The following is a 22110-nucleotide window of genomic DNA, read 5'->3' as shown; positions in this document are numbered from 1 at the left end:
GCCATCCACAGGTTTAGTAGCCATCAGCAAATTTGATCACCTCACTTGTTCCCAATCTCTAGGTCATTTATAAATATATTAAAAAGCAGTGGTTCCAGAATGGATCCCTGGGGCCCTCCACTATTCACCTTTCTTCATTGGCAAAATTTACCATTTAGATCTACTCTCTGGTTTCTATCTTTTAATCCATTCCTAATCCACAGTAGGACACTGCCTCCTATCCTATTACTTTTAATTTCCTAAGAAGTGATTTCTGGAAATCCAAATACACTGTTTTGGCCTTTGCTTCAAATTCACTTCATAAAACAGAAACAGCTTGATTCTTTATCCAGGAGTATTCATATCAGCTCAGTTAATATGCTTGGATACAAATAGGTTCCATTTAACTTTATTATGGGTCTTAAGGCAATTTTTTGAACTGGAGCTAATTTGAGTTTGCTATAGCAATGGGTGTGATGACTTATGTAATCAACTTTATTTTTATTAATTATTTTTGGAGTATTTCTATAATTGTTTTTTCATGATGAAAGTGTAGAGTATTTTGTGTAGAACAGTGAAACAAACTCCTACAATAATGCATTTGACCTGTGTGTTGTAGACTGCAAAATGTGAAAAAGTACAAGGGTGTGAAGACTTTTGGCAAGCACTGTGTATACATGATCCATTTTTCGGGACAAAAAGTATGTTTGTTTAGTAAAATTGTACTATTGAAATAGACCTCTGGTTAGCAGTACCTCCTTGTTGCCACTATTCCAGGTGTGAAACAGGTTAGTGGAAAATGAGACATAGCCTTAGACCCCCATATACTAAAACAATTTTTACACTATTTTTTCATGTACTGCCCACTTAGCTGGCGACCGGTGCATGATGTCATTCTTACACAATATGGTTTTCTTTGCTCCATTCTCAACTCCAGTCCTCACGGTCCACAGCAGACTTGGTTGTCAGAATGACCAAAATGAATATTCATCAGATACATTTCTATAATTTGTATATATTTTTTTTATATAATTAAGATTTTTTTTTTGTATACATCAGTCATATAACAGTTACAATTTGGTTACTGTAAGAATCACACATGTTTGTAGCCCTCAAGGTCAGGAGTTAAGAACCCTTGTTCTAGAAGTTGCATTATACATCCAAGGACTCCATTGGTTTGGCTTTCACACTGATTTTCTGTAAGACAAATTACTTTAGCACCACATGCCCCTCTCACTCATTGATAGTGGTAGTGTTCTTGCTCTTCTCCAGAGACCGTCATCCAGTATAAAAACATTGAAATCAGAAAGCTGAGCAAGTTGTCTGCTTGTTTGTGTTGGAAGTACTAACAATAAACAGCATATTCTGACCTTATTTGGCTCAGTCATTGTATAAGTACAGAGTATCACTTACCATGGGGCCATCCACACCTAGATGTAGATATGAAATGGGAGCTGTCATAAGTATTTAATTCAGTATTTATTGGTTCATCTTGTATCTATCCTGTGTTCTGTAGGTATATACAATGCTTCCTCTTCTTAAACATGTGAGACATTAGAATGTTTCATAGAATTTGCCTGCTATGCTAAATACAGTAGAAATATTAGTTTGAGGGATATGACTTCAGTTTGCTGTAAGTGAGGTACAGTTTTTGTATAGAGAGGAGCAATAGTATTTGCCTTTAATGATGTAAGTAAATTAAAACAGCAAGTTGTTGGCATATATTTTTAGGGCAATCTGTGTTGTGCCATAAGTTGTGTGTGTATATACCGGTATATGGAGTAATGCTGTATGTGTTGGTTTGTTTTTTAAATTCAAAACAGCTTTTCATCTTTGTTGAATTTTTTTTGTAGGTAGCATAAATGTTTCCAAAAGGTGTATGCGGTGTTAATAAGTAAAGCTGTTCTCATTTTGTGAAGTACCTTTACCCTAGAAGGGTTACAATGAAGCTACATCTTCTCATGCCACCGGACAAACTTAGGGTTACAAAGCTTTAAACCAGGACATAGCTGAAGATTTGTACATAGCAGCTGTTTTCTGGTGGGTGGCTGCTACTACTCATGGAAGAAGATGGGAACAAATAGAAAGTAGTTATATGTGCTCCTTCCTATTTCCTAGGTTTCAGTAATTGCTAGCATGAAACACATAGGCTTAGCTAGTTTTAAATATTGACAAACTACAGTGAATTGTTGCTATAAAATGTTGAAATTATTTTTATATTTTTTTTCTCTTCATTTTGTTTAGCTGAAAACTATAATTTCCTCCAAAAACCAGCTCACATATAGTACAATCCAATTTTTTGTATCCTATCTTCATTTTTCTCCCAGCTGTGAAAAATTCCTAAGAAGCATGTCACAGATTATAGTAAGAATTCAGAGCTTTGTCTGTGTTGCCAGACTCATCACAGGGATCATTCAGCCCTCAGAGCAATCTGCAATTCTTTCAATTTCTTGCATACATTCATGAGAGAAGAAAGTTTCAATAGCATGTTCATAAATAGATGTGTATTTAGTTTTCTGAGGAAATATAGCTTGTTAAATATAGAAAGTTAGTGCATATAGTCTATAACTATCCTTGTAGAATTGTGGCACATTCTTCCTGCATTTATACAGTCCAACCCTAGAGCACATTAGCTTTATTAATCTAAATAAATATATATTTTCAGTGATAATCATGTACTTTTAAATTGGCTGTATTAAGTATTTGCTTTAACTTATACTGTAATAGTGTTTCCATTTTTTCCCTCTGCTCTTTACTTGGCAGGTAGCATTTGCCTATTTATGAGGCCGATGCAATAGAGTGCGCTCAGCCGAGCGCACTGTATAACCCGGACGCGGGTTAAATAGGCGCTAATCCACCCCTAATGCAATAGTGGGATTAGCGCCTATTTAACGCATGTTTGTGGAGTGAATGCAATAGCGCTCATCACATGCAAATGCATGTGGATGAGGCTATTACTCATTCACTTCCGCATTAAAAAAAAAAAGTGTGCGTCTCAGACGCACATTTAGCTCTCGGATATTAACGCCTGCCTGGAGCAGATGTTAATAGCTGAGCGCATGTAAAAAAAAAAGTACAGAAAAGCAGAAAAAACTGCTTTTCTGTACTTTTTTTTTACTGAAAAAAAAAAATCTCTGCAGACCGCGAAGTTATGAAGACTAACACCGTAAAACTTCGTGTCCATTTGCATTACTGGCAGACGGCCGGTTATGAAAACCGATGCAGAGTTTACCGGAGTCTGTTTTCGTAACAGGCAGCCGTGGCAGGATCGCATTAGCAAGGAAGGTGCTAAGGTAGCTAATTCGGGTATAGCATGGCACCCCTTAAAGTGGGCGCTGACTTTTCAGCGCCCGCTTTCCACGCGTTTTATTGCATCGGCCCCAGTGTGTTTATTTAGAACAGTGGCTCTCAACCCTGTTCTTGGGACACACCTAGCCAGTCAGGTTTTCTGGATATCCACAGTGAATGTGCATAAGATAGATCTGCATGTACTGCCTCTATTATATGCAGCTCTAACTGATACATATGCATTGTGGATATCCTGAAAACCTGACTGGCTAGGACTGGATTGAAAACCTCTGATTTAGGAAAATCATCTTAAATTATAGACCAGGTATTTATGGTGCCAGGTTATTTGTGATTTAGGGAGTCCTAAGGGCAGCACATCACATTTGATACTTTCCAATATAAATGAATCTTTAAGATTAGAATACATTATATTCACAAGGTATTTTATACAAATTATATATTTGATTTTCACAAATATATATACAATTACAGTGAATGACCAAAATATAAAGAACTGTAAACATTTCTTACTTGGTACTCAGTTATGTTATATACAAAATCTGCTTCTATGCATCTTATTTTAATAATTGTGTTTTTCTAGGTGGAAGAGATGGTGCAGAATCATATGACGTATTCCCTGCAGGATGTAGGAGGGGATGCCAATTGGCAATTAGTAGTAGAAGAAGGGGAAATGAAGGTAATGCTATTGTGGCCTGATCTTATTTTTTTTTCTTACTATATGAAGTATCTCTCTTCTCTAGCTTTCATCTTGTCGTCATACTTGATTCATGACCTATGCTCCTGTCCCAGGTTTCTCTCTTACACTTACATAACACAGGTTGCATCCTGTGCTCATGCATCAGTCAGAGAGCAAGATGCAACTCTCCATAGAATTACTTCTGGTGCTGCTGTTTGACAGCATAGGGTGGTCCTTAGTACAGCCATTTCAGCAGGACCTCTGTGAGTTCTCTTCCACAAATTTGTTCCAGATTCTGTGTAGAAGTCCAAAAAGATGCTGATCCTGGACCTTCTATCATTGTCTAACATTTTTATTCATTTAGATCCCTGTTCACCAAATATTTTCCAATAAATATAAAGAAAAACCAAAATACCCTTACCTGTTGTCACTGAAGAAATACATCTAAGAGCTTTAGTTTATATTTTGGGGTTTTTTCTTCCTTGTTTTAATTTTTTTAACTTTTTCTTTCCTATAATTCTGATTTAGTGTTTTCAATTGGCCTTTTTAATATGATCTATTTCAAAAAGAAGCCTCTCAAGGCAAAAAGTAGGATAATTTTGCATACCGAGCCTGCTTTGTTCTTTACACTGGGCAGTACATGATCTTGTCTTTTGTTGTATTTCAGGTATACAGAAGAGAAGTGGAAGAAAATGGAATAGTTCTGGATCCTTTAAAAGCCACACATTCTGTTAAAGGTGTTACAGGGCATGAAGTCTGCCATTACTTCTGGAACGTTGATGTTCGCAATGACTGGGAAAGTAAGATGACATTTCTAGCCCAAACCAATTGCTGCTCTATACATCTTTCTTTACACTGAAAATAATTTTTATAAGTTATTGAAGGTCTCTTGGGAGAAAAGTGATGATGATGGAGGCTAGAAATAGATAAAATTGTGTTGTATATTGGACATTTTTCTGACTTGCACATGCAAGAAAAGTTGCCTGAATGAAGCGTGAGGGATGGGAGTGGGATATTGGCCTAGTAGCTCCTCCTTTCTCCTTTTTCGTACCACTCCTTTGGAAACAATGCTAAAATTCTGACACCGTAAGCTTTCATTAACTACCCAATAGACCCAACCACCCACTGTTTCTAGTCTGGTCATAGCAAAAAATAGTCCTAATGCTGGGAGCCATGCATTAGGAATCCTCCTGAGAACCCTGTACCCTGGAATATATATTTGTGATTATGGAATACAGCCCACAGCTGTATTCCAGGGTACAGGGTTCTCAGAAGGATTCCTAGTGCATGGCTCCCAGCATTAGGACTATTTTTTGCTATGACCAAACTAGAAACAGTGGGAGGTTGGGTCTATTGGGGTAGTTAATGAAAGCTTACAGTGTCAGAATTTTAGCATTGTTTCCAAAGGAGTGGTATGTGTGTGTGTGTGTATATTTTTTTTTTTGTTTGTTTTATATATATATAAAACAAAACTACTTATAAATCTCTTCCTCAGTCAAGGACTGTGTGTATATATGTACAATCAGCAAAAGACAGATCACTTATTTCTTACACAATATAAAAAAAAATCATGAGGATACATAATAATTCTTGTCACGTTTTTCTCTTTTATTATTCCATTTCTTTCACATACATATTTCTAAAACCACACCAGAAGAATGTTTTCTACAAAAATCTTTCTAAAATTAAACACACTGGCACTTTAATAAAGTCACCGCTTTTAAAATATTTCTATCATATCAAACATTGACTTCACAATTCCCAAACATACTGTTTCTCAAAAATATTCAGACAGCAAGACTGGCTAAATTACACCCCAATGTTCTCCCAAGTGTCCGTGTTTTCTCAGCTGTATATTAAATCTTCCAAAAACAGACACTCCCACTTGTTCTCACAAATGTCTATGTTCTCGCAGCTGTATAGCAGATCCTCATAAGCTGATACATCCCAACATGGAGGCCTCGATGTTTCACCACCCATCTGGCTTCATCAGGGGAATTTAAACATTTTGGCATATCAAATCTGATTTTCTTAAAGAGAGTACTCACTATCATGTTCTCAAATTCTGATTGTGCTCATTTCCAAGTCCATATTACAACCCGTAGTTCACTATCTGCATTCCTGCTTTCTGAAATTGTGCCTTCATCGCAATCAGAGCACCATTACTGGTTGCTTCAATCATACAAAGCCTCCCTTTGAAAAATAGAAAAAAGTGATAATGGCGGGAACAGCGGACATTTTGGGGGAGGTTTTCTCTTCAGCTTCAGGGTGGGAACAAGCTGGGGAGCCCGTTTTTACTGGTTTCCCCGCCAGCCGTAACCCCCGTTCAGTCTCCGGAGGGTTCTCTGACCTTCTCCCTCTCTCCCCTCCCCGGGATGTTTATACCTTGTTTCTCAACCGTATGTGTCACTTTCCTACACATCCTTCGTTAGCCTGCAGGAAGGGGATGTTTCCGACCCCTTCCCCCCCCCCCCCCCCCAGGCTAATCTTCCTCTGTTATCTGCTCCATGGCTCCTGGCTGTTTTCAGCTCCTTAATATTTTCGGATGGTTAGGCTTCCATTGGAATCTGGAGCTCCGGGACCCACCCCCACACACACACACACACCCACAAAAACAGCTGTACCCTGATTCGGATTCTGTTTTGCTCCCAGGGCCTCCTCTAAAACGGGGGATGGCCCGCATGTTCTCCCTTGATACAAAGGGAAGATCTGGACTAGCTCATTCCTTTTCCTTTGACTGTTTTTTTGAATGTTTTTGCCTGATAGTCTGCAAGGGAATATAGCCTAGTTTCTCTTATATTGTTTCTTTCACTTTAAGTGCAATTTAAGTTTACTTGAAACAAGGGGACCCCTGAATATTTGTTATTCTGAGAGGTGATTGCATATTTTATAGTGCATAGGGTAGTCAATATTTGGTACAATTGCAAATTATACTACTGTCCCTTTCATATCTAAATTTAAAAGAATGGCTCAAGTCATAAATGCAGTTGAAATCTTCCAGTTTCGTATAACATCCCAATAGTTCCTGCAGAAAGGACTATGGCTATTACAATAACTATTTGGTTTTAAAGTGCTATTATACACATGAAGTGTTGTGTAGATACATATGAAAAATATTTCCCTGTTCTGTGGAGTTTACAATCTAATCAAGACAAACATATATGTAAAAAAGTAATGCTGTAGTATAGATCTGTGGGCAATGCTGCTGAAGCTTACAACCATGCTTCTAATACAAATACAACATATTCATTTACTGCTGGCGTTGGGCCTCCAGTAGTATTTAACATTTTAATCTGTGTATAGTCTGAGTACACTGTTCACAGCAGCCAACAGAGGAGAGGAAGAGTCCAAGGGAGTGACTCCATGTACGGATTACATGGTACACTTGTCCATAAAGAATAGAGGTTGTGGCCTTTCAAAGTCTTTGTGGCTGCTGCCAATCCCTCATGGTAAAATTTTAGTTTGCATGAGTAGAAGGGTAGCTTTTGTTATAAGAAAGATGAAAAACCTCATGCTGCCTTTTTTCCCCTAAAACACTTCCACTATTGAAAAAAATACTCTTATTAAATTAAATGTAAACTGAGAAAAAAGCTGACACCAAACCAGAGCTGTAACATGCCTTTGGCCAATATGGCCTTGGCCATAGGTGCTGCTATCCAAAGGGTGCCATAGCGCTGTGATGCAGAAGGGAAGATGTTGCCTGCTGCAGCCATCAAAAGCAGTGTGGCCTCACCAGAATTGGCAGCATGGCCAGCGGGGCCTAAGAGGAAACACGCGCCAGCGGAGCCTTAGAAAGAAGAGTAGCGGCGGAGCTTAGGAAGAGGAGTTGCACTGCACTGTGCTGTCCCACCATATGTGATTATCCAGGATGACCCCAAGGTCTCGTACCTGTTGGGTGAATGGGATTGAATGAGAATGGGGGAGAGGCAGGGGGATAGTGTTGGGATGTCTTTGGGGTGAGAGAAGCATGATTTTCGTTTTCGCAGTTTGCTTTTTTTACTGCCGCAGCACACTGAACCGACTATTTCAATGTGTTATCCACTATGACACCTAGATCTTTCTTGGGTTGTAGCACCTAGTATGGAACCCAACATTGTGTAATTATAGCATGGGTTATTTTTCCCTTTATGCATCACCTTGCACTTATCCACATTAAGAACATAAGAAATTGCCATGCTGGGTCAGACCAAGGGTCCATCAAGCCAAGCATCCTGTTTCCAACAGAGGCCAAACCAGGCCACAAGAACCTGGCAATTACCCAAACACCTAGAAGATCCCATGCTACTGATGCAATTAATAGCAGTGGCTATTCCCTAAGTAAACTTGATTAATAGCAGTTAATGGACTTCTCTTCCAAGAACTTATCAAAGCCTTTTTTGAACCCAGCTACACTAACTGCACTAACCACATCCTCTGGCAACAAATTCCAGAGCTTTATTGTGCGTTGAGTGAAAAAGAATTTTCTCCGATTAGTCTTAAATGTGCTACTTGCTAACTTCATGGAATGCCCCCTAGTCCTTCTATAAATTTCATCTGCCATTTGGTTGCCCAATTTTCCAGTCTCACAAGGTCTTCCTGCAATTTATCACAATCTGCTTGTGATTTAACTACTCTGAACAATTTTGTGTCATCTGCAAATTTGGTTATCCCACTTGTCGTATTTCTTTCCAGATCATTTCTAAATATATTGAAAAGTAAGGGTCCCAATACAGATCCCTGAGGCACTCCACTGTCCACTCCCTTCCACTGAGAAAATTGTCCATTTAATCCTATTCTCTGTTGTCCTGTCTTTTAGCCAGTTTGCAATCCACGAAAGGACATCGCCACCTATCCCATGACTTTTTACTTTTCCTAGAAGCCTCTCATGAGGAACTTTGTCAAACGCCTCTGAAAATCCAAGTATACTACATCTACCGGTTCACCTTTATCCACATGTTTATTAACGCCTTCAAAAAAGTGAAGCAGATTTGTGAGGCAAGACTTGCCTTGGGTAAAGCCATGCTGACTTTGTTCCATTAAACCATGTCTTTCTATATGTTCTGTGATTTTGATGTTTAGAACACTTTCCACTATTTTTCCTGGCACTGAAGTCAGGCTAACCGGTCTGTAGTTTCCCGGATCGCCCCTGGAGCCCTTTTTAAATATTGGGGTTACATTTGCTATCCTCCAGTCTTCAGGTACAATGGATGATTTTAGTGATAGGTTACACATTTTTACTAATAGGTCTGAAATTTCATTTTTTAGCTCTTTCAGAACTCTGGGTGTATACCATCCGGTCCAGGTGATTTACTACTCTTCAGTTTGTCAATCAGGCCTACCATGTCTTCTAGGTTCACCGTGATTTGATTCAGTCCATCTGAATCATTACCCATGAAAACCTTCTCCATTACGGGTACCTCCCCAACATCCTCTTCAGTAAACACCGAAGCAAAGAAATCATTTAAGCTTTCCGTGATGGCTTTATCTTCTGTAAGTGCCCCTTTAACCCCTCGATCATCTAACGGTCCAACTGACTCCCTCACAAGCTTTCTGATTCGGATATATTTTAAAAAGTTTTTACTGTGAGTTTTTGCCTCTTCGGCCAACTTCTTTTCAAATTCTCTCTTAGCCTATCTTATCAATGTCTTACATTTAACTTGCCAACGTTTATGCTTTATCCTATTTTCTTCTTTTGGATCCTTCTTCCAATTTTTGAATGAAGATCTTTTGGCTAAAATAGCTTCTTTCACCTCCCCTTTTAACCATGCCAGTAATCGTTTTGCCTTCTTTCCACCTTAATGTGTGGAATACATCTGGACTGTGCTTCTAGAATGGTATTTTTTTTTATTTATTTTTTTTTAACAATGACCATGCCTCTTGCAAATTTTTTTACTTTTGTAGCTGCTCCTTTCAGTTTTTTCCTAACAATTTTTTTCATTTTTGAAAGTTTAGCACAAGAGCCTTGGATTTGCACACTGTTCCTCTTCCAGTCATTAAATCAAATTTGATCATATTATGATCACTATTGCCAAGCGGCCCCACCACCGTTACCTCTCACCAAGTCCTGTGCTCCATTGAGAATTAGATCTAAAATTGCTCCCTCTCTCGTCTGTTCCTGAACCAATTGCTCCATAAAGCTATCATTTATTCCATCCAGGAACGTTATCTCTCTAGCGTGTCCCGATGATACATTTACCCAGTCAATATTGGGGTAATTGAAGACTAAATACAAAAGATCTCTTAATGGGTAACCCCACGAGTACAGTAAACTATATTGAAATACGTGGTGTTTAGAATTTTGAAAAAACTTCAACGCTGTGCATATCAATATTTACTTATGAATTTAAGGACCATCATACCACCCCAGTGCTCACAAGTCAGACTTGCATTTCATGCACTTTTATCATATTAATATCAAGATGCCTTAATGTCTCAATATAAAGAAAGGGAGACCATAATCAATATTAATTTCTATTTTTTGTGTCGTCCTAAAAAATTGACTTTTCACATCGTGTCAAACCAGTATTATAAAGTATTACATAGAAACAATAGAGGAGCTATTCCAATATCAAAAGGTCACACATGAAGTTAGCAAATAGCTCATTTAGAATAAATCAAAGATTCTTTTTCACTCAGCGCATACTTAAACTCTGGAATTCATTGCCAGGGGAGGTGGTTTCAGCAGTTAGTGTTATTGGGTTTAAAAAAGGTTTGAATAAATTCCTAGAAGTTAAATGCATAAACTATTATAGTAATTAATAAGCAATAGTAGCTTGTGATCTATCTAATGTTTGGGTACTTGCTCAGGTACTTGTGACTTGGATTGGCCATTGTTGAAAACAGGATACTGGGCTTGATGGACACTTGGTTTGACCCAGTATGGCATTTATGTTCTTATGTTTTGTAAAGGCTAAAGAAGTTAGGACAAAAGCCTGGAGAAGATGGCTGAGGGGAGAAATAAGAGATTTATGAAATGAGTGGCGTGAAATGAGTAAACCTTAATTGGTGGTTTACTCTTTCAAAGAGTACAAAGGTTAGGAGATAAGCAGCTTAGAATCTATCTACCCCTTGGGATCCTACCAGGTACTTGTGACCTGGATTGGCTACTGTTGGAAACAGGATACTGGGCTTGATGGACCTTTGGTATGACCCAGTATGGCAGGTCTTATGTTCTTATTGTATTGTAACTGTTTTCTCGTGGATTTATGAGGGCCAAGGTACATTAAAGTAGGCCTAATACATGGGTTCCAAGTGTGATTTGCTTTTTTTATAGGGTTTTCTGGTTGACACCACAGCAAGTGCATATAAATATAATATTCCTATTGTAAGTGATATTTTTACTTCAGAAAACTGTACTTTGAATATTCTTTCATGTAAAATCTATTATAAATGCCTAATTCCCTGTACGTACCAGGATCAGTCCAGGACACCTGGGTTGTGACTCCGCACCAGTAGATGGAGACGGACTAAAACTTGTGGGCGGAGCCATATATGCCCCTGTGTCAGTCACTGCCCCTCAGTCTTACTCTGTCTCCAGTAGATGGTGCAGGTGCAGTCACAGCTCCTTCCTGCCCTGGTTTTGGTACTCCGTCAGGGTCGGTTCCTTTTTTCTTGGTTGTTAGGCCAGTTTTCGGCCAGGGTGCTTTAATCTTGAATTTTTGAATTTGTTTTCTGTTTACCAAATTGTCACTGTCGTTCCGTCCGCCCTGCCTCCCAGGGGGGTTGTGAGGTCCTGAGGGGACTACCCCCCCTGGTTGAGGCCGCTGCTAGGGTCGAGGACCCGGCTTTCTTAGTAGCAGCGTCAGGGGTGACACCGGGGAGCCCGGTTCACTCCCCCTGTTGGATTAGGGCTCCAGGACTGTGGACAGCGACAGGTTTGTTTGTTGTAAAAAAAAAAAAAAAAAAAAAAAAAAAGAAAGACGTGTTTGTTTTATTTGTGCCGGCTCTCTCTCTCTCTCTCTCTCTCTCTCGTCTTGCGTCGCCGCTCTCCGGTGGGGGGGCGCCGCTGGCGGTGGGGGGGGGCGGCCGTTCGCTGAATTTTATTGGGGGTGTGTCTTCCCTACTGCGGTCCTTGGGCCCCGTTTCGCGCCGTTTTTTCGCCGGCTTGACTTGCGGCTCGATTGCCGGGCCGGTGGTTCGGCACGCGCGCTGGTTCCCGGGCGGTGAGGGATCGTCCGTGGCGCCTTGGGGGGGGGGCGGGCTCATTCGTGACCCGTGCGATCGCCGCCGCGAAAGAAAGGCCCCAAGAGCTCTTCCCGCTCCGTGCGGCAGTGGCGGCCATTTTGGCCACGGCAGGCGCCTGAGAAGCAGGGGGCCCCCTTCGGCGGCCGCGAAATGGCGCGGGACACGGCGGGGGCCTGAGCGGCGGGTGGCCCCTCCTTCGGCGGTCGGCTCGGCGGGTCATTCGCCCGGTGCTGTGGAAACTGAGGCAGCTAGACCAGCATTTGTTGCTGCTGCAGTTGGCAGCGGTCCCAATCGCGGCTCGGGCGGCCATTTTGCCGCCACGGTCTACAGCGGTCCCGATCACGGCAGGGGCAGTTGTTTTTGCAGCCCCAGTCGGCAGCGGTCCCGATAGCGGCCGGAACCTTCGGGGGGGGGCAGAAATTTGTCGCCTCCACTTCTCCTCAACGGTTCCCTCTGCGTCCCTCAGTTCCCGCAGGTCCCTCAGGAAAGGGGGCAGGAGTCGTTGGGCCATACGCTGCTTTTTTTTTTTTTTTTTTTTTTTTTAGGGCCCGTATGCCACGCAAACGTTTAACGGCTGGGGGTCTCGTAGCGCCGTTTTTTTTTTCTAGGCTTCAGGAACGGCAAACGGTAGGCCCCGGCCGGAGGGCCGCGAGTTAAAAGGTTTTGAGGACCATTCCACCTCTGGACGATTGGGAGTCCTCGGTCTCGTCCTCGGCTCAGGAGGGCTCGGAGAACTCGTCCCCGCCCCCGAGGGGGGCAGAGAGTGACAGGCACCCATCGCCCAGAGCCAGGCATTAGCACCGGACGTCCGAAGTGGCAGTTACCAGTTCCCAGGGTTATCCAGCTGTTCTCCTTCCCGTCATTCTGGAAGAGTTAGGGATCTCGCGCCTCCGGGGGAGGCTGGAGGAGGCTCCGTGGATTCAGGGTGGGTCGGTTCTGCGTGGCCCTCTACCACCTTCCCGGTCCCTCTCTTGGCTATGGACCTGCGGCATTGGGACAAGGACATCCTGGTCTTGGGGCTGAAGGTTCTCCACGGCAATGGACAAGTTTTACCCTCTGCCTGAGGAGGCCTTGGAGGTGTTGCGGGTCCCTAATGTGGACTCTTCCACGTCAGCAGTCCCGAAGCGCACTCCCATCCCAATGCCGGATACCGCGGACGTATGGGATCTCTAGGATTGTACTTTGGAGTTGCAATTGAAGAAGGCCTTTGGGGCTTCCGCCCGGGGCTTGAGCCGCAGTCTGGAGTGATTTGCACTTCGGGCTGGATTGGGATGAGCCCATCAGCTTCTGGCCACTGAGGGAGCCCTGGCGATCGCAGGAGCCAAAGCTTCGCAACGAAATGTGGTCGGTCCATATCTCGCCGAGCCCTGGCGATCACAGGAGCCAAAGCTTCGCAACGAAATGTGGTCGGTCCATCTCTCGCCGCAGCCTCAACACGCCGTTCCTAACGTCGGGGCGCGGTTGATGTCATTTTTCGAGGGATGGGCCGGCATAACGTCAGACCAGTGGGTCCTCAACGTGAGAAGACACGGCTACGCGTTCGATTGTGCTCGTGCTCCAGCGGACAAGTTCCTTATCTCGCCCTGCAAGGCCCCGAGAAGAAGGCTGCTGTGCTCGACACCATCCGACGCTTTGAAGACTTGGGAGCTATCCCGGTCAGCCAACAAGGCAAGGGCCGTTACTCCATCTACTTCATCGTCCCGAAGAAGGACGGCACGTCCAGACCGATGCTGGATCTCAAAGGGGTAAATCGATGCCTTCGCATTCCTCACTTCAAAATGGAGACGATTCGTTCAGTCATCGCCACGGTAAGGCCCGGTGACTTCCTGGCCTCCCTGGATCTCACGGAGGCATATCTTCATAGGCATTCATCCGTCATTCCAACGCTTCCTCAGGTTCTGCGTACTAGGGCGGCAGTACCAGTTCCGAGCGCTCCCGTTCGGGCTCGCGACGGCCCCACGTACATTCACGAAGGTGATGGTAGTGGCGGCGGCGCAGCTGCGCCGAGAAGGTCTCCTGGTGCATCCTTACCTGGACGATTGGTTGATTCGGGCGAAGTCCGAGGCTCAGGGTCGGATGGCGGTAGCCAGGGTCCTCCACCTTCTGCAGTCCCTAGGATGGGTGATCGACTACAGCAAGAATCATCTGACACCCACGCAGACCTTGGAATATCTGGGAGCTCTTTGACACAAAGCAGGGCAAGGTGTTCCTGTTGCACCAACAAGTGTGCAAGCTCAAGTACGACGCTTATTGTCTCTCCGCCGACCGCAGATCTGCGTTTGCTTATGGTCCTAGGGTCTACGGCTTTAACGCTGGCGCTGATTTCCTGGGCATTCGCTCATCTGCGACCATTACAGTCCTCCTTACTATCCCGCTGAAAGCCGGTCTCGGAGGAACTCAATCTACCGCTTCCGCTCACGGGACACGCGAGGTCCAGCCTGCTCTGGTGGCTGGATCCCAAGCATCTGTCGTCTGGGGTCTCTCCTCGGGTGCCCAACTGCACAGTGGTGGCCACGGATGCCAGCCTCTCTGGTTGGGGAGCGGTCTGCCTGGGGAGCTCAGTCCAAGGCCTATGGTCCGTGTCGCAAGCCCAGTGGTCTATCAATCGCCTAGAGACCAGAGCGGTCCGTCTGGCCCGGCCTGCAAGCCTTCCTGCTGTTGCTGCGGGGGAAGGCAGTTCGAGTGTTGTCGGACAATGCGACCACTGTGGCATACATCAACCGCCAGGGCGGGACAAGGAGCCCCCAGGTGGCGGAGGAAGCTCAGCGCTTGATGGCCTGGTCGGAGCTACATCTCAGCAACATAGCAGCGTCTCACATTGCGGGAGTCGACAACGTGCAGGCGGATTTCTCAGCCGTCATCGCCTGGTTCCCGGAGAGTGGGAGTTGGGTGACGAAGCATTTCTGCTCGTTTGCAAAACGTGGGGGGTGCCCCACATGGATCTCTTGGCCACGTGACATAACGCGAAGGCCCCGCGATTTTACAGTCGACGTCGAGAGCGGGGGGCAGAAGGCGTTGATGCGTTGGTGCTTCCCTGGCCGACGGATGTGCTGCTCTACGTGTTTCCCCCGTGGCCGATGATCGGCAAGATCCTGCGGCGCATAGAGTTGCATCCGGCCAATGTGATCTTGGTGGCACCGGATTGGCCGCGCCGGCCGTGGTTCGCAGACCTCGTACAACTGGCAGTAGCGGCACCCCTTTGGCTCCAGGGAATGGCGGCCCTGCTCCATCAGGGCCCCGTCTGTTTGGAGGATGCGGATCATTTCTGTCTCGCAGCATGGCTTTTTGAGAGGAATCGACTGAAGAGCAGAGGTTATTCAGATGCGGTGGTGGCCACGCTACTGCGTTCCAGGAAGCAGTCGACGTCTCTGGCTTATGTCCGTGTCTGGGTGGTCTTTGAGAACTGGTGCGTGCAGCGTGGGGTGGACCCCACTTCGGCTTCCGTCTCTGACATTCTGGCGTTCCTCCAGGCAGGTCTGGCCAAAGGTCTGGCGTGCAGTTCCCTACGGGTCCAAGTGGCGGCGCTTGGGTGTTGGCGAGGTAAGGTCCGTGGTACGTCTCTGGCGCTTCACCCGGATATTTCTCATTTCCTTCGGGGTGCTCAGCACCTTCGCCCCCCGTTACGTCTTCCTTGTCCGGCTTGGAACCTCAATTGGGTTCTCTCCGCTCTATGCACGGCGCCGTTTGAGCCCTTGAAACGCGCAACTCTTAAGGATCTCACTTTAAAAACGGCATTCTTGGTGGCGATTGCCTCGGCACGGCGTGTTTCCGAGTTACAGGCCCTGTCCTGTAACGAACCTTTCTTGCGTATCTCCGATTCGGGGGTTTCCTTACGGACGATTCCTTCCTTTCTACCGAAAGTGGTCTCGTCGTTTCACGTGAATCAATCAGTGGAGTTGCCCGCTTTTGCGTGCGGAGAGTCCTCTGTTCCAGAAGCGAGGGAGTTACGGAAGCTTGATGTGCGGGGATCCCTTCTCCGATATCTGGAGGTCACTAATCCGTTTCGGGTCACAGATCATCTGTTTGTCCTGTTCTCTGGACCAAAGAAAGGAGCCGCAGCGTCACGCACAACGATCGCCAGTTGGCTCAAGGAGGCCATTGGTTCGGCGTACTTGGTGCGGGGAAAACCTCTTCCCGTGGGGCTGCGGGCTCCCTCGACTCGATCTCAGGCAGCGTCTTGGGCGGAAGCTTCTCAGGTGTCGCCTCGAGAGATTTGTAGGGCGGCCACCTGGAAGTCGTTGCATACCTTTATCCGGCGTTACCGGTTGGATGTCCGGGCTACCGATTCCGGGGGTTTTGGAGAGAGGGTACTCCGAGCGGGACTCTCTGCTTCCCACCCTCAGTAGGTTGCTCTGGTACATCCCAGGTGTCCTGGACTGATCCTGGTACGTACAGGGAAAGGAAAATTAGTTTCTTACCTGATCATTTTCGTTCCTGTAGTACCAAGGATCAGTCCAGGATCCCGCCCGCAGTGCTGCGCTGAAGTAATGGAGAGTCCGCTCTTTGTTCTGAATTCCTCGGTTCCGCTTGTTTAGCTCTCTCGGTTGGAGAGTCTGTTTCCAGGAGAGGTGTTTTTCCCCGTTCTATTAGCGGTTTCTAGCTCGTTTTAGTGGCTCTGGTTGTGTTCTACTTTGACATTCCGTATGACTGAGGGGCTGTGACTGACACAGGGGCATATATGGCTCCGCCCACAAGTTTTAGTCTGTCTCCATCTACTGGTGCGGAGTCACAACCCAGGTGTCCTGGACTGATCCTTGGTACTACAGGAACGAAAATTATCAGGTAAGAAACTAATTTTCCTTTTTTAATTGTGTAGGAGGAGAGTAATGAGGGTTGGGGGGCTTAAGTCCGTAAGGTTCCCCTAGAGCACCTAATACCCTTGCACTGTCCTTGAATATTGCAGTAAGACATTTTACTAGAATCTCCAAACTCATGGTCTCGTGTTGTGTGTAATGGGTGAAGGCCCAGTTTTTCACTTGGCCATAGGGGCCAAATTGCCTGGCTACAGTTCTGCCCCATAACACCATTTGAGTATCTTTTGATATGACAGATTTTTATCTAAATTGAAATAATGGTAACATTTACTAGATAAATGGCTTCTTGTAATGTTTTTTATGCTAATATTTTGTATTTTGTATTTTTAGCGACCATTGAAAATTTCCATGTTGTGGAAACTTTGGCTGATAATGCAATCATTATTTATCAAACACACAAGGTACAGGAACTCTTGCATGCCTTCTAAATTGTATTATTTTGAACCCTTTTTCTGCATAGGGCTTTGCTACAATTGTTTTGCATTTCTGCTTTTTCCTTTTAAAAACTACTATATTGGTCTGATTGCATCAATATATTTTTATTCTGTTCTATAAATTTATTCTGTAGCAAAAACAAATCATTTTTATTAGGGAAATAGAATGTAAATCCAATATCAGATAGCACTAAAGAAATTGACGTAGCCATAGTATTTTACCTGATAGGAAAGAAGCTTACAGAATGCTATGTATTGACAGAAATGTATCTCGTGCGACCATTAAGTCTGTATCTAAATCTTCTGCTATGGAAGAAGCCTTCATGTAAGCTTTGCTGCTCTGTTTATCCCACTAAGGTGATCCCATAAACTCAGCTTAGATTTTCAAAGGGCATAGTGGTGAGATTACTTTAAAAACGAAACATTCAGACAAATGAGAAGATTCATGAAACCCTTAGATTCCCAATGACCCATTACAAAATAATTTAAATTCCTATATTAATGGGACTGGATCTGGTAGGTATTTTTTTTGTGTTTTTAATCCAGCTTGCCAAACATCTGAATAACATGGTCAGATAGTACAGATCACAAGAGAATAGAAACAAAATACAATGCATCTTGCAGGATAAACTTCAAATAATTAACCATGAAATTAAAAATTAAAAGCAGAGGTACTAACTAGATATTTCCACCCTGCTTCTTTCAAGCTTATTTTATGGCTTTCTTTCTGGCATTAATATAATTTTCTTATAATTTTACAACTTTGGAACTGCATTTTTTTCTTGTCTTTCCCCTTTTTCTGTAGCGCAATTCTTCAGTCCCGCTTCCATAGCCTACACAGGAGACTGAATTCTCTCTAACCTGAGAGCTGGAGATGCTGTCTCCAAGATGCACCCTCTGATCCACTAGGTGGCCAGAAGGGGCTGCCACAATAACATTTGCTGTCTCCTCTCCCTTCCCCTTCTTGAGCTTATATCACTGACCCAACAAACTGAAGATCCAAACCCAGATCCCCCCTCGCCAGAGTGCTGCAGCCTAAATCCCAGAGCTGGCAAAAATGTGCACCTTTTTAGTGCTTTTCAACAAATGTGAAAAAGGTATTAGAGGCTGGTTCAATTTGTCTATTTGCAGGGAGGCACGATAACTTCCCCTCGTGCTCTGACCAGGGAAAGATCTGGCATGGCCCCTATGTGTCACGCTATTGGAAAAGCTTGATGCACAATACTGAGAAACTTTATCTGATAATGAAATTGCAGAAACAAGGCCAGCACATACCACCTACTGCAGAGCTTTGTGATTGCTGCATGCTCTCCCATGAAGATGTCTTGAGAGTATATTGATTCTGTCTCTGGCATTTATTGGGATGTTTTCCACTTTCTCACATTACATAAAATCAAGATGGTGTTGCAGGTATAGAATCACAAATGCTCTATTCTGCTTTTGGAGTTTGACTATTGCTTCTTTCTGCAGAGAGTGTGGCCTGCGTCTCAACGGGATGTGCTGTATTTATCAGCCATTCGAATGATACCAGCGTTTACTGAAAATGACCCCGACACTTGGATTGTATGTAACTTCTCTGTGGATCATGACAATGCACCTGTAAGTAGTGTCAGCATACATTGTACTTTTCATTTCATTTAATTTTCAATTTGTTGCCTTCCTCCAAGAAGGACTTAGAGTGGCTTATGGCATCAAAATACAATAATAAATACATCAAATGAGGTAGCATAATAGGTTTCTAGTCCATTTTGCCTCTTTTTGCTAGTCCAATATGAAGAGACTGTATCATGGTTTAAGTTAAGTATCTCAAATTGGGTACAAGATATTTTGCAGCAAGCAAAGCTGAGTATTGTACTTAACTAGCAATGTGTTCAGCAAGTACAAGCATTCCTTTTTAAAGGCAATGAGGAGAATTATATATTTTTTTTGTTACATAAATTATTTTTGAAAATTCTTGCCTTAAAAATTCACACTAACTAATCAAACTGAAATGTTCTGCTATCAAGTGCTCGGCTACAAAGCTATATATGCTCCAAAAAGAAAATAACATTTAAATGAGCTTATTTTCCCTGTTATTTCTGGACATTCTCGTAGATGATGTGCACTGGCTGTATCACCCCTTGATGATCCTCGTGGGGGGAGGGTTTGAAGAGGGGATGCTACTCTGCAGGGGTTAAGGTGATGCTGATTACAGAGTATCTATATACCAGGTCCTGAATTGCAAAGGAAAAGTAGGCGAGGATGTATTTAATCTCTATACCTGTAGGTGTCATTTTCGTATTTGCTAAGTTAAACTGCAATTTCAGAGTGCTATCATGGTGGGAAAAGTATCTGCAGTGCACAGCTCAGGACCATTCTCTTAGGAGCTTGACAGTAAGGATGGCATTGTTGTCTGTGTTAGATCCCGAGTCTGTCTTCATTTTAAACTCTAATGCAATTTATTGTGCGGTAACAAAGTGTTAAAAATGACTTTTAATCTATAACTCATCAGGTATAAATTGAAAGTCTTAAGAATCACATCGTAATCTCCAGAGGTCCACTTGAAATAAATTAGTTTTCTCAGCCTTTGTAAGTGAGTCAAGCTGCTGGATTTGCTAATACTTTTTAATTCAGCTCAAGGTACTCTAATTTCAAGGGGAGCCATTTTATCCAATTTTTTTCAGGAATATTTGTTTAATTTATGCACCATTAGTTTGGACCTGCAAAAAGTATTAAGGAGTAGATTTTAAAAGAAGCGTGCGTGGCCTATATGTGCGCGCGCGCTACCCGGCGCGTGCACATAACAGGTCCCATTTTATAATATGGGCGCGCAGGCCCGCACATGTTATAAAATCTGGGGTCGGCGTGCGGAAGGGGGTGCACAATTGTGCACCTTGCGCGTGCTGAGCCGCGCTGGCTTCCTCTGTTCCCTCCTAGGCCGCTCGGAAATCGGAGTAGCCTGAGAGGGAACTTCCCCTTCCCCCTAGCCCTACTCTAACCCCCCCTGATCTTTATTTTACCTTTTGCGCCTGCCAGCCAATTGCTGGAACACAATCTCTGACACAGCAGCCGCTGTGCCAGGAGTAGCTGACCCCGCCCCCAGATTGCCCTCGCCCTGCCCCTTTTTTTAAGCCCCGGGGCTTTACATGCTCTGCCGGGCCGTTTGAAAATAGGGCTGGCGCGCATACACCCCCCCCCCCCCCCCCCCCATGCACGTAAATCTTTGAAAATCTGCCCCTAAATTTTTTTTTTTTTTTTTTTTTTTTTTTGTGGGGAGTCCCTTGGGCCAGGCTGATGGTTGTGGAAGTGCTCTGGGAGTACCCGAATTAAATTCTCCATTCAGCTGAAGGTGCTGCCAGAGGGAGTCTGTCATTGTGTAACAGTGATATCTAATAGCCAGACTTAGGTTTCATGATTGCATAGTTTTAGAAGGAGCCCTGGTGCATGATATCTGGCCAGGAACTGTCACTGCAATGACTGAGTTATGTGAGCTGGAAAGGAATAATCCCTGTTTAGTTATGAATGACTGAGTAAGGAGCTGTAGCCCATCAGGAGGCTGGTTGTGATTGTGTTGGAAGCCCAAAGGAGTAGAAGGAAATGACTGAAAAGAAAAACACTGCAGGGAAAGAAACTTTCTTTGAATAAATTCATAAACAGTGTTTGTTTGTTTTTTCGATTGCAATGTAGTCCACTATACTAATAGTTTTGTGCACTTTTATGGTTATTCTGGTTAGAGGACTTTGGAGTGTGTCAGACAGGTTTATTCTGACCATAGCCCAAGCCAGAACAAACATGAGATCTTGCATACCTGGCTTTAACAGAGGTGGAGGGACATTTCCAGCCTAAAAATAAAACTAATGCAAATCATAACTTGGGCAGCTGTGACAAACACAGTTCACTCATCCTTGAGAGCTCCCACACCAAATGTAAAAGCAAACACATTGTTGCAGAATAGGCTTCAGTTGTATTAATACGTATAAGCATGTTTTATTTCCCACAAAACTATTACCATCAGCCCCGAGCAGTCTAGCAAATCAGAAGTCATTATTCAAAGGTATTGTCTGCCTATCATTTTGGAGTTAACTGGACATAAGCCAAGCTTTGAATATTTCTCCCGCCGAGCAGTTACATTTTCTGCACACAAAATAGAGATGTGAATCGGAACCAGAATCGGATCCGATATCTGTTCCGATTCACATCTCTATAGATGTGAATCGGAACCAGAATCGGATCCGATATCTGTTCCGATTCACATTGTATAATATCTGGATAAAAAAAGGCAGCATTGGAGGTGGTCCAGGATTGAGGCTAAATATTTCAGCCAGCGAGCACAAATATTGATCACTACCTAGCTGAAGTTACATACATAAGTCTGGTCAGAAAAATAACTATCCTAAAGTTATCCAGATAAAGTTATACATGTAACTTTATCCAAGTATATCTTTTGTGAGTAAATTCTATTGAATATCAATATAGTTGCATACATAACTTTACACAAATAACTTACCTGCTCTCCAGTAGTCTGAATATTGACCTCAGTCTGTCTGCCATATCTAGTTGGCGGTCCCATAAAAAAGTCATCCTGACTTTGTTGTGTTTCCAAGCAGGGATACCCATGCCTCCAACATCGCTGTATCCAGTGTATGCTATGCTGCATCCTGGGCCTTCTGAAACAAATTTCTATCAACCAAAGATCTGCAGTACCTACCCCATCAGTAACTTTACCCATTCAGGGCCATGGGCCACCTGTCCAAGA

At 43.8% G+C, this 22110-nt stretch overlaps 1 protein-coding gene across 2 annotated transcripts in view; it reads left to right on the top strand.

Moving 5' to 3' along the window:
• Window positions 1-22110, top strand: part of CERT1 (ceramide transporter 1) — a 372368-nt gene that overhangs the window by 325067 nt on the left and 25191 nt on the right. For both annotated transcript variants that reach the window (XM_029575160.1, XM_029575169.1), the window contains 4 exons: window positions 3869-3964; window positions 4632-4764; window positions 17272-17342; window positions 18846-18974. In XM_029575160.1, the coding sequence (XP_029431020.1) occupies window positions 3869-3964; window positions 4632-4764; window positions 17272-17342; window positions 18846-18974 (429 nt within the window). The remainder of the gene's footprint in view (window positions 1-3868; window positions 3965-4631; window positions 4765-17271; window positions 17343-18845; window positions 18975-22110) is intronic.

This window comes from Rhinatrema bivittatum, chromosome 1 (assembly GCF_901001135.1).
Source record: "Rhinatrema bivittatum chromosome 1, aRhiBiv1.1, whole genome shotgun sequence".
In the NCBI taxonomy this organism is placed as follows: domain Eukaryota; kingdom Metazoa; phylum Chordata; class Amphibia; order Gymnophiona; family Rhinatrematidae; genus Rhinatrema; species Rhinatrema bivittatum.
The sequence above is the reverse complement of the archived record's forward strand: the minus strand, read 5'-3'. Positions and strand labels throughout refer to the sequence as shown.